General features: G+C 33.6%; 1 protein-coding gene across 3 annotated transcripts in view; it reads right to left on the bottom strand.

The window, feature by feature from the left end:
- Positions 1 to 13,663, bottom strand: part of LOC150110488 (palmitoyltransferase ZDHHC6) — a 191,842-nt gene that overhangs the window by 157,070 nt on the left and 21,109 nt on the right. Inside the window, exon 1 of one of the 3 annotated variants that reach the window (XM_090394126.1) lies at positions 7,039 to 7,182. The exons of the other annotated variants lie outside the window; for them this stretch is intronic. Coding sequence (XP_090250252.1) covers positions 7,039 to 7,113 — 75 coding nt within the window. The 5' untranslated portion in view covers positions 7,114 to 7,182. Of the gene's footprint in view, positions 1 to 7,038; positions 7,183 to 13,663 lie in introns of those variants that run through there. 3 annotated transcript variants of the gene reach the window in all.

Genomic DNA, 13,663 nt, shown 5'->3' with positions numbered 1-13,663 from the left:
CCGCTGTATGAGATCAGCTAACTCACCTTCAATTGAAAAAAAAAAATCCATATAAAGATTCCTCCAATCACGACGAGAATCGAACTTAGGTCTTTTCCAATCGAAGGGCGCAATGTACTATCATTCTTACAATTGTGCTATGGAGGAACAATAATATTTACAACTTTTTGTGGCTGGCAGTCAAAGTTAAAAAAAAAAGTTAAGAAAGATGGAAAAAAACAACTGATTAATCCAATCATTTTCTTGAGTATCGTTCATTATATATATCGGCATAAATATTGGCAATGTGGCCCTCCACTTATTACCACTTTGTATATCTCTAAAGATCTGTATGGTACTTTTATCCATCCCATATTTAATTCCTTCATATAGTGATGTCTTGGTCAGCCTCTTCTTTCCTGTAATTTCCCTATGATTATCATACTGGTCCGGCTTCCTCCTCTTAGCACATGTCCTGTGCTAAGAGGAGGAAGAATGAGGAGGATTACTGAATGAGATCAGGAAGAGGAAAATTTCATTTTCCTCTTCCTGATCTCATTCAGTAATCTTTTTCAGTTTGCTCTTTCAAGTACTTGGCTGTTTGTAATCTTTACTGTCGAACTGATCTGCATCATTCTTCTTAGTAACCACATGACCAGAGCCATCAATCTTTTTTTCCATTTCTTTTCCGATAGTCCAGGTTTCTGGGATGTACAATAATGAAGAATAGAAGAATATGCACAAGTCAACAGTTGTGTTCTTATAATACATATATATATATATATTCTTTTTATGATCAAGACAACCCATATAAACTCAAAGAGCTACCATGCTTATCTAGAGCAGGTCTTTTACAAACAACCATGCCCAAGGTGGGATTCAAATCCACAACCTGTTCAATTGGTTGGCTTCAATGGAGAGCAAGTATGCTATTCGCTCAGCCAACTGTTGAAAGGTACAGGTAACCCTCGTATAACGCAGTACTCATACAACGCGGTTTCAATATAACGCAGTCTACGAATTGTGGTATCCCTCGTTCAATGCGGTCTCGATATAATGCAGTCTACAATTTTTAGTAACCCTTTATTTTATTATTTTTTTTCATATTTTTCACCGTGGGACTTAAAAATCAAATTTTATCTTCGTTAAATTTGTGTCTGCCCATATCGCGCAAGTAGTTATAAGTATTGAATTTAGTTTTATTGTATCACTGAATAAGGTACTGTACAGAGGGTTGTTGCAGTCTGTGTCATTCTCAACAAATAGTGCAATTAGACAGATGGAATAAAAACGGCGCTAACTAATAAATCACAAGTTCCCTCTCACAGAAACTACGCTGCATAGACTTAAGCAAAAGCATATGTTGCAACAAAATACAGTATCTAACTAAAAACTATTGTCCAATTTTTCAATTATGAAATAAGTTTTTTTATTGCATTTGAAATTCTCGATGTCATTATGACAGATCACAAAGGCTAACCTAAAATAAAAGACTACCAAGAATTGAAACATGCCATATAATGAATGTGTGAGTTTGCCTGCCACCTCAAATGTAAACAAGAAGCCATAAAATTCAACCAAAGACTCACACGTTTGTGTGAGTTGAGCCAGTTCAGTAATGAGAAGTTCCATCGGAACGATAAATGACACCCTGTTGTGAATGTGTTAAAACTAATAGTGAATGTTGTTATGACAGTTTCAGATGTTATTGAATTCGATTGAAGAGAATTAGCATTTCAACTCAACACTTGTCGGTTGCTTTTGTCTTTGGGTCGCACGATCTGTTGTTAATACCGCACCAATCATATGCACGTCTTTATAGCTGCTGTCTTGTGTAAAAAAAAATTCAGCTTGCACATATTGTAACAATTAAAAAAAAAACTTGAATAATTTATAAGCATATAAAAGGATATCACCTGTAAATCGTTGACGTGCCAGCAAAATTCTCAGACGTGCCACCTCATCTAGGGTTTACTGTATAAAGTGTTTATCGTTGAAAATTGTCTTCGTTTTCTGCCAGGAAAGCGCATTTAAAATCATAAGTGTGTTATTCTCAAGCAGAGCAGTTTATTTTCTGGTGAGTTACATACATAGGTAATGCTTTTTTTTTTTTTAATGTAAAAGTTTATTTTTATAATTTTATACTACGTATTTGTCATAGTTTATGTTTTCTTAACTGACATGAATTATCTGAATTAAATAAAAATATTGTTTTTGTTGGATATGTCATTGTTGTTTATATAATTAAAAAAAAAAAAAACAATTTCGGAACCTAACCCTACTTTTTCTATGTGATCCATGTCTCGTAAAACGCGATTTATATAACGCGGCATTTCTATGGAACCTAACAACCGTGTTATACGAGGGTTACCTGTATTTGTTTTGTGTTAATAAAAGCTGTTTATTTGCATTCTTCTTTTGATTTTTTGTTCACACTTTCCATCATTAATGATTAGACTTCCCAGATATATAAAATCACTCTACTTGTTCTATTGGGTGGCCTTTTAAGGTTATGTTTCAGTGTTTTTCCATTGCTTTACCTGTGATTATCATTATTTTTGTATTCTATGTGTTTATTTTTGATCTAAATTTATCACAGCTCACTGTTAGTTGATTAACTATATTTGCAAATCCTCTTCATTCTCAGTGATTAGTACTGTGTCATATCTTAGGTTACTTGTTTTTTCTCCAAGTTGGAATGCCTTTGTGCATTTCAATTTCCTGTGAGATTCTTTCTGAAAAGATCCCAAACAGCAATGGTGATAATGCACAACCTGAAAGCATACTGTTTATCTTGATTGCAGATTGTTGATTCCAGTATATGCTTTTTTTTATTTTTATTATCCCTTGGGTCCAAACTAATGTTTTCTAAGAGTGCTATAAGTTTATTATGAGAGACTTGTGATTTTTAAAAAGCATTTGGCAATGCTTTTATAAAAAAAATTTCATGCAAAAAGAGGTAGACCTACATCCAATGTTTTGCGTATCATTCTAAGCTTAGTAATGCACAGCTTGTGCTTTCCCCACTTATGAATTCATATTGTTCTTCAGCCATTATGTTATTTATCTAGTTTAGACATCTGTTCTATATTAATCTAAGAAATAATTTCAAGGCATTGCTCAGTAAGTTATAATCAGCACATCCTAGTGAATTTGGATTTTTTGTTATCAGAAAGATTACCGAGTTTTTCATATAAGATACCATAATCATATATAAAATTAAAAATTTTTGTTAACTGTATGATACCATTATTTCTAAATTTGCTAGCTTTTCATTTATAACTAAATCTAGACTTCTTTCTTTAATTTTTAAGTGCTTTTCTAACTTCTTCAGTTAAAATTGTAGGGTCATTTATTTCATTTGCTTTACCAGTTTTTAGATCTTCATTATTGTCTGAATATAGACCTTTAATATATTTCTACCAGTGTTCTAGGATATCTGACTTTTCATTTCTTACACATTTGAAATATTGGTTCCTTTTCTTTCCTGTAAGTTCTTTTATCTTGTTGTATTTTGCAAAATCATGGTGACTGCCTAAAGTGTTTGATTTCTTCACGCTTTCCACTCAACCATATTTACTTTGCATCCTTACATTTGAGTTATTTCTTTATTTCCTATATTTACTAAGATCTTTACCTTTCACTTTTTTTTCTATTTTTAAATTAAATAATCCATAATTTCATCAGTCATCCATTCTTTTTCTTTGTTCGCTAGAGGTTTTGAACATTATCCAAGTCTTCATTATTCTTCTTCTCTTCAAGGATGAGGCATCTGCCTGTTCCAGCTTCACTGGTCTTCCCATCTTGCAGCTGGTCTCTCACACTCCTTTTGGTCTATATTTATCCACCTCTTTTGGTTGCTGATATCTATCCTAAATCGATGCTCTTTTCATTTCACTCTATATTCCTTGACCTTTTCATTTATTCTAAATATCTAGCTTCATTTTTTATATAGTCCAATTTTATGTATACTTTAACGGCTCTTAAAAATCTTATTTCTGTGACATGTATTTTACTTTCACCTTTCTTTTTAACAGTCCATGTTTCCGAACCATATAATAGAATGGGAGTGGTCATTACTTTATAAAATTTAAAAGTAAGTCAAGTTTGCAGGTGCAAACTTGACTTACTTGTCTGTTTGCTTACTTGGAAAATGGAGTAAAACCAGGTTTAAAATAGCTTGGTATCTTTAACATTTATTATACCCAAGGTAAAATACTTTCTACATCTATCTCACATCCTGAGATTTTTATTTAATAAGGTTAAAACACCTCATGGTAACTTGTTCTGGTAAAATACTTATAAGCTCTGTATTACTAAAATCTTGGTATTTCTAGCCTGGCTCCCACTGATGAGACCTCAATAAAGGTCGAAACTGGTTTAGGTAGTGGCCCCTTGGCTTTAATACATAGCATCATACATCTCCCCCAGGAGATGTGCTTTGCATTAAGGGTAAATATTAAGAATAGTGATCAGAGCTTATCCACCTTTACCACGAGTTGCCTTGACTTGTACTACGTATGGGGTCACCCAGACTTGCAATACTTGCAGGCGCAAACTTGACTTACTTGTCTGTTTGCTTACTTGGGAAATGGAGTAAAACCAGGTTTAAAATAGCTTGGTATCTTTAACATTTATTATACCAATAAGTAGGTAAAAGAAGGTAAAATACTTTCTTCATATATATAAATACTGAATAGAGTTGGAAATACGCTACATCCCTGTCCACCATCTTGATTAATTTCAATCACTTCTGTTAATTTATTACCTAACTATAATTGTATTTTTCTATCTTGATATAAACTTTGTACCAAATGTAATGATATCCTTGCTTTTTCATTATATTCCATAATTTTTCTCTGTGTATTTTATCAAAAGCTTTCTTATAAGCTATAAAAGGCCAGATGAGTCTCGAAATTAAATATTAACACATAAATATTGTCTTTACATGATCTTACAAGTCTGAAAACCATTTTGTTCTTCTGGGAGTAGATTGTTTGCAATATTTCTAAGTCTTTTATTCAGGATTTTACTATCGATTTTGTCACATGTATTTGATAAACTTATTTCTCTGTTTCCACAATCATCTGTCTCCTTTCTTAAATACAGAAATAATCTTAGCTTTTGACCAATCTGATGGAACCTCACATTTCCTCCAACAGCTATTTATTAATTTTAAGAATATGTGATATAAATATTCTCCACCATATTTCCAAAGCTCTGTATTTATGCCATTTAATCTGGTTTATTTTTCTATTTTTTTCTATTATTGCTTCTTTTAGTTCTAATCTAAGTGGTTCTATATCAGTACTGATTTCTGCATTATTATTTTCTGTTATTAAATTTAGGTCATACTATAAATACTCACAATGCTCTATCCATTGTTTCTCTTGTATTATGCTGCATCTCTTTCTTCATTGCTTAATTTCCTTAATATTTTGAAGGCAGTCTTGTCTTCCATGTATTTCTTCTTCTATTTTATTAATAAATCTGTCCTAAGAATCTTGGTGAGCTTTCTATACTATGGTTTAGCTATATTTCTTTTGTTTTTGTATATTTCTTCTGTTTCTTTTGTATGTTTTTGAAGGAAAGATCTGTATGCCATTTGTTTTTCATTTATTGTATTTTCTTTATCTGTATTCCAAGTTTTTAATGTTTTTCTTTTTAGAGGCTTCTTTATGAATTATCTTTATTAAAGATAATGAATTTATGAATCTTCTTTATGAATTATCTTCGCTGATTTTGGATTCTTTTAAGTAAATGTTAATCGTGATGGTATGGCATTCTAATGCTTTCTTCTTGTGACAGATATACTTTGTATACTTGCTCTATTTCCTGTTTTTTTCTTATTTACTTCCTTTCTCCATTATCCTAGTATTTCTATTTCAAGAAACTACTAAATAATGAACTGAAAAAATTTCATTTCGAAAGAAAAAGGTACATCTCTAGTTTCTGATTAGTAATGATATAATCAATTATAGATTTGTTCCTCTGCCATTCCAAGTATATTTATTTATATTCTTTTTTTTGAAAAAAAAAAAGTATTAGTTATTTTTAAATTATTGAAAATACAGAAGGTTAATAATTCTTGACCACCATTATTCATAGAAATTTCTCCATATTTTCCTAAGACATTTGAGATTGGATTATTTCCAATAATCTTCTACTATTAATATATAGTCATTTTTATTTAATTGTTTTTGTAGTTCCTTATAAAAGTGTTCAGTACTCTTTTCTACCTTCTTCAGAGGCATACACTTCTATGATTAGCTTCTGTTTGTTTTTAATTTAACTTATAAGTCAATTATTTACAAAATTGTACTTTTGTATTCTATTTCTCCATTTATTATTGATTACAATGGCCACTCCACTATATAACATAGTAAAACCATCTTTTGTTCCCTTTAATTTAATTTTTTTTTTGTTGCTGTTATCATGGGCTATATTAATATTTTTAGTTATTTTGCTAATTCTAATTCTTGTGCTGTTATGCTTCGTACATTCCACGTAGCTGCTTTTAAAATGTCCAAGATTCCTAATCATTTACCTTTATCCTTTCTTGGTCATTTTCCATTGGTGAAGCATCTGAGTTGTAGAAATGTTTGACTTGGTAAGGTAACCAGCCTTATGCAAAATCTCCAACCTGGAGGACCAGGATATCTCTCTCTCTTAGTCTGGCACCTACTTCTCAACCTGTCCAGCTAGGGAGGCACTACAAGCAACTTAACTACTGCTGGCATAGCTCTTGAGTTCATTATTACACACAAGCCTCCTTGCTGCATCAAGGTGGAGATACCATTAAGGAGGGTCTTCTTTATTACACCTGCTTAACTACCCTTATTTAACAATTCCTCATATTCACTAGGAAACAATTCTCTAAATTGATTACCTGTTTCTTGTGCATATTTATTTGAAATCTGTTTATCATAACATTTCAATATCATATCAAGTTTTTATTATTACTTTTGTTAACTTCTTCAATTTGATTTTTATTGTGGCTACTAATAGGTTATGATTTGAATTACAACTGGCATTAGGATAAGTTTTAACTTGTCTTACCGAGTTTCTAAATCTGTTCTTAATCATTATAAAATCAATTTGACTCCTTGTCAGGTCCCTTCCATGTATAGTCATCTTGGATGATGTCTGACCTAGGATCAGTAATTATTAAATCATTTTCCAAAAGTCAATTAGTTTTTCACCTCAATAATTTCTTTCTCTGCTGTTTTGTTCTTCTCAGGAACTTGAGTGTAGATCTGAAATTTTGAGAAAGATTTCAAGGGGTGGTATCAATTTTTCTCTATCATCATTTTTTCCCAATCAGTTATTATTTAAATTTACTTAACAAGAAGTTTAAGATCATTTTTATGTGCATTTCACAAAATTAATAAACACTTATTAGATTTGTTTTCCCATCCATCTGTTACAAGTTATTATTTGGCTCTGGATAACAAATATATTTCAATGAAATTCTGTATTTAGAATTCATATAAGCATTGACTGAGCCATCTCAATTTCTGTTTCTATTAAATCATTTGATTAAGGCAAAAGACTTGGAAATATATTTAGAATGATGTATGTTAAAATATTTTTACTTGATTCAATTTTGGTTACAACTGGACCATTTTATTGAACAAAATGATTTGAAATAAATAATGATAATTCATACTTTCGACTGCATGGAATTCAATAAAATTTGACATTCAAAATCTCAATTAAATTTTACTATGTTATCTCAAATTTAGTTTTGAATGCACAATTTTAGTGGCAAAATCATGTCTAAAATACATAAAAACATCTAAACGTTGGAGTGTTCTTCTGATAATAAATGTCATTACACAAGAATGCTACTACAAAATTTCTTAAGTAACCCACAATACTATATAGGTTTACAACCTTTCATGGATAGGAGTCACCCATCCACCCACACACACAACTAGATTTGTTTATGCCTATTGTTCTATAATATACAAAGCGTCTTCTTCTTCTTCTGCAGCTTTTCCAACTTAAGTAGGGTCGCTGTTTGTAGTGAGTCTCCTACACAACCTCCTGTCTTGGGCTGTAGCCACATCCAAGTTCTTCATCCTCAAGTCCTCCTCCACCATCTCCCTCCATCTCTTCTTTGGCCACCAGCGCTTCCTCCTCCCCTGCACATCCATCTGCATAACCTTTCTTCCCACATACTCTTCCTCTCTCCTCATCACATGACCAAACCATCTCAAACTTGCCTCCTGTATCTTTGCTCCTAAGTTCGTAATTTTCACCGTTCCCCTCACACAGTCATTTCTCAGACGATCCTTTCTGGTGATACCGCACATCTGCCCTGGGCATTCTCATCTCTGCTACCTCCATCCTGCTGATGTTATTTTTCCTCAGGACCACAGTTTCCATAGCATATGTCATAGCTGGTCTCACTACTGTCCTGTAGATTTTGCCTTTTAGATTGATCGGCACCCTCTAATCGCATAGCACTCCAGCCATCTCTCTCCAGTTCCTCCATCCTGCTTCCCACTTCCTTCTCAGCCTCACCATCTTCTTTCATTGTTGAACCTAAGTATCTAAATTCACTGACCTTCCTGATGACATTTCCTTACAGCTCCAGATCTGTCTCCTGGCTGCCATCCATTTTGCAACACATATACTCTGTTTTACTTCTGCTCAGTCTCATACCTCTCTCTCTTTCAGTACTTTCCTCCAACTTTCCAGTTTAGCTGCCACTTCTTCTCTTGATTCTGCACACAGCACAATGTTATCTGCATACAACATAGTCCAAAGTGCGTCTTCTCTCACCTCCTCCCATCATCACCTCCATCACAATATTAAACAGGAACGGACTTAATGCTGACTCTTGATGCAAGCCAACTGTCACTGGAAAACTTTCTGTCTCCCCAGGCAGGTTCGAACTCTTGTCTTCAAATTTCTGTACATCTCCTGCACCAACCTGACATATTTCTCCAGTACCTTCTTCTCCTTCAGACACCTCCAGACTTCTTGCCTTGGCACTCTATCATACTTTCTCCAGATCAATAAATACCAGATGTAGCTCCCGTTGCTTCTCTCAAAATTTTTCCATCATCTGCCATAACCCAAAAATAGCATCTGTCATCGATCAACCAGGCATCCACCAATTTGCTCCTTTGCAATCTCCACCTCCTTCCTGAATCTTCCATCAAGAACCTTCTCTAGGATTTTCATTGTGTGGGACATCAACTTCATTCCTCTGCAATTCTTTCAGTCTTGGGCATCACCTTGACTCTTGTAAATGGGGAAAAGAGTACTTTCCCTCCATTCCTCTGGTATATTTTCCTGTTTACAAACTCTTATTAACAGGTCCCACAGCAGGTCAAGTCCCTCTTCCCCCCAGTGCCTTCAATGCCTCCACTGAGATCCTGTCAGGCCCACCGATTTTACATTCTTCATCCTCTTTATGGCTTCCTTCACTTCCACTCTATTAATGTTCTGCACCATCCCCTCATAAGGCTCCCCATCTTCTCTGTGAGTCCTTGCATTTTCTTCATTCAAAAGCTCTTCAAAGTATATTCTCCATCTGTTTCTTATATCCACATCCCTCCTTAATACCCTTCCTCCAGTCTTTGATCTGCCTCACATGTACAATGTCCTTTGATGCCTTATTTCTACATTTAGCCAATCAATAAATCTTTCTCTGTCCTTCCTTTGTTTCTAATTGATCATAAAGGTTTTGATATGCCATGACCTTCGCCTGTGTAACAACTCTCTTGGCTTCTTGCTTTTTCTCTCTGTACTCCTCTTTGTCCTCTTCCACTCTTGACTCATCCCACTTCTGCTTTGCCTTCCTCTTAGCCATTTGTATAATATACAAAACATACCCACCATAAACAACAACCCCCTTTTTATGGTATTTATTTGTTTATTATTTTCTTATTTGTTTTATATATACTCAAAACTTCTGCCTCATAAGGTGTTTCAAATTGGAAAACTGAATAATAAAACTTATTTTTGCTTCATCCCTCAGAAGGTTATAGGAAGGAGGAATTTTTTCAGTCATTAGAGACAGCTGACATACAGAGAATTTGATTTCTGTTCAGCACATGGACTTATCAATACTATGTTCAAACAATGATGTGTATGTGAATTCACATGGAGAGAAAACACAAGAACCGATTTTTTTTTTTTTTTGTTTTTTTTGTAAGGCAAGACTTTTGCCAAGACTATCAAAAGAATAGATATGAAAAACACACTTGTACATGAACAGGAGAGTAGCTAACGACAGGTATTCAGACGATTATGTATGAAGGTGGTCTAAAAGGAGGGTGATTATTTCTGTACTTGAACCATTGTTGTTTAACCTGTATATTAATGATGCACACATACTTCAACTTATGATGCTTTGCACTTACAACACTTTTCAATTACCACCATGCCCCAAACTTAAACCTCAAGTGTCTGCTCAGTTATGACACCTTAGTGACATGTCACTACTGCTCACATCAGCTTCCACCACTTGGCATCACTGTCATCAGTTCACTTACAAACACATTTCACTTTACATCTCTGCAATATGCTCTGTGATTAAGTGAATATTATTAAACTGTTTACATTATAACTTTTATTTTACCGTTTTTGTTGTGATTAAAATTTAAAATAACATAATAATGGCAGATAAAGGTGGAAAGAAAAGTTGACAGACTATTACTTTAAATACAAAGATCAAAATTATTAAAAGGGAGGGTGGTGTTTTAAACAGTGAGATAGGCCATAGGCTAGACTTAGCGCGCACACACTTCTGTTACTGTGATTATAAAAAAAATATTCTGGATGAAGTGAAAATGCAATTGTCTGTTGAGTTTCATAAGCAGTGTGAACAAGTGTGTTGTTCTGCAAAAGCAACATACCTCTGCTCAATTTCCTGCAGCATTTTAGCTTCAGTATCTCTTCATTTCTTTCAGAGTTGTTGAATAAACTGCTGCTGCTGCTAATAGTTTCACCTCTTTCGAGGTACTTTGTAAGGATTACACCATTCATATCTCAAAAGACAATGGAAAAACTTCCAACATCTATCTCTAATCCAGAGTGATACCTTTTGGCTACTCATTTATGGAAATATGACTTCTGCATTACTTCAACCTTGGTATCTTCTGGATCTGGCTCCCTCTGATGAGACCTCAACAGAGGTTGAAACCAGTCTGGGTAGTGACCCTTCCCACAATGTTATACATGTCTGCAAGAATATGTGCTTTGCATTATGGGATACTAAGGCAAGTAATGTGAAGCCCCAGTCCTGAAAATACTTCAGGTGCAACCTTTGTTTGCTTACACGTGAATAAAGGATTAAACCAGGTATATAATTTCTTGGTATCTTTAATTTATAGTATAACCAAGTGGATAAACTTCCAAAAAATAAGGTTAGCTTAATTCCAGTTAAGTAAGCATTGCTATATCTCTAATATATAAATTTTGGAGCAATAAAGTTCTTTTCAGAATCTTACTATATTATGTTAGCTTTAGAAAATGCTGAACAAATTTTCCAGGATGGTTTCCAAGTGGATAGCATAGTCTGCCTCCACCCAACAAGCTGCAGGTTCAGATCCCACCAAAGGCATGGATGTTTCTGATTGTCTTTAGGTAGGAGATGAATTTCAATGCACAGTGTGAGACTGCTGCCCTGCTTACTGGAAGCCTGAAATGGCTTGAAAAAGTTCGATGTTTGGTTTCTAGAACAGGATTTCTAGACTATGTAAAAAACAAAATTACAAAAAATATATATAAAATTGATAAAAATATATTTCAAAAAAATTCTTAGTCCATCCAAGATACAAAACATATTATACGTTTGCAAATAACCTATTGTGGATGAGAGCAACAAAAATAAATGTAACACTATAATAATATATTCTATACACTCTCTAAGGACATGTCAGGAATTTGATGATGATCATAATTACTAAATGAAACAAGAAATGGCATAAGTGGCAGAAACCACCCAACAACAATGCAATAGGAGTACATATCAATGCGTGAGATAGAATAAGTCATCAGAAACTAGAAATGGGGAAAGGCAAAAGAACTACATATCTGACCAGAAATGCTCAAATATGAAGTTGACTATACTGCATAATTTAGAAGGTCAAACTCCAGATGAATAGAGCAAAGCTATCATAGTATTCATCTCTGAAAGGTGAAGTGAAACAATACGAGAATTTAACAGGAATTTCCTTACTGATCATTCTAAGTCAGTGGTTCTCAAATATTTCATTTTGAGAACCATTTCAAATGGTCCTCAAAAGACAATGGAAAAACTTCCAACATCTATCTCTAATTCTAAGTCATTTCATTTTCATGACTTCATGCCATACCAGCTTTGTTGATTCTGTTGTCTATTTCCATATTTAATTTACCATCTTCACTAAAAATCATGCCTAAGTAGCTGAAATGTTTTACTTGCTCTATAGGTTCTCCATTCATAATGCAGTTGATATTTTCAATGGTTCTGCCTATTTTCATTGTCATGTTACTGCTAATTTTCATGCCAAATTTATTAGAACAGTTATTCAATTTAGCCAGGGAATTTTGCAGACTTCTAATGGATTTATTTAAAAGCATAACATTCTGCATAAAATAAAGAGCTGAGATTAACATTCCCAATTTTGATATCAGGTTTAATACCAATTTCCTTCATAATGTGATCCATATAGATAATGAATAAGAGAGGAGATAATGTACATCCTTGTCTGACACTAGATTTAACATCAAACCATCTTCCTGTACTTCCTTCAATTCTAACTGCTGACTTACAGCTCAAATAAAGACTAAGTATTACTTCATATAATGCCCCATTGACATAGTGTTTTGAATAGCTTCTCTCTTGGCACCTTGTCATATGCCTTTTCCAGATATACAAAACTTAAATACAGATCTTTGTTATATTCCCATGATTTCTCAACTATTTGCCATAAAGTGAAAATCTGATCCTGACAGCCTCTATTTGGCTTGAATCCAGCTTGCTCTTCACCAAGCTTCCCTTCCACAATCTTTCTCGACGGTTTCTCAAGTATACTTGCATAAATCTTACCAGGAACACTCAGTAAGAAAATATCTCTAATTCTCACATTTAGTTTTATTTCCCTTTTTATATATGGGTACTATGAGGTCTACTCCAATCATCTGTAATTCATCTCTCTGTCCAGATCTTCTGAAACTATGCAGTGCAGCCACTGCAAGATTTTTATCCCTCCATACTTGAGCATTTCTGGTCAAATATCATCTACTCCAGCTGCCTTTCCACATTTCAGGCTTTTGATGGCTTTGTCTACTTCAAGTATGGATATGTATTCCTGATTGCATGCCTATTGATTGCTTTTTTACAACTGTGCTGTCACTGCTTGTTTCATTGAGCAATTTTACGAAGTAATTACTCATACCTCAGGGATTTCCTTTTCTCCAGTTTTCATGTCATCTTTATCATACACAATAACTCTGGGTTATTGAATCAGACTGAATGTAAACATACTGATATTAATACCATAGAAATAACTGGTGTGTAATATGTATTTAGTATGTATATAATATGTATATGTATGAAGAGTAATACATGTACAGTTAAATGTTTTCTATTGTTTAACTATTGTCAATAAATTGTATTCTGTTGTAATATTTTTTTCTTTGTGATAATGAAAATAATGGTGTATTTAACAATTGATGTTAT

Source organism: Typopeltis vanoorti, chromosome 1 (genome assembly GCF_054136105.1).
Source record: "Typopeltis vanoorti isolate ZY-2024b chromosome 1, IOZ_Tvanoo_1.0, whole genome shotgun sequence".
NCBI lineage: Eukaryota > Metazoa > Arthropoda > Arachnida > Uropygi > Thelyphonidae > Typopeltis > Typopeltis vanoorti.
The sequence above is the reverse complement of the archived record's forward strand: the minus strand, read 5'-3'. Positions and strand labels throughout refer to the sequence as shown.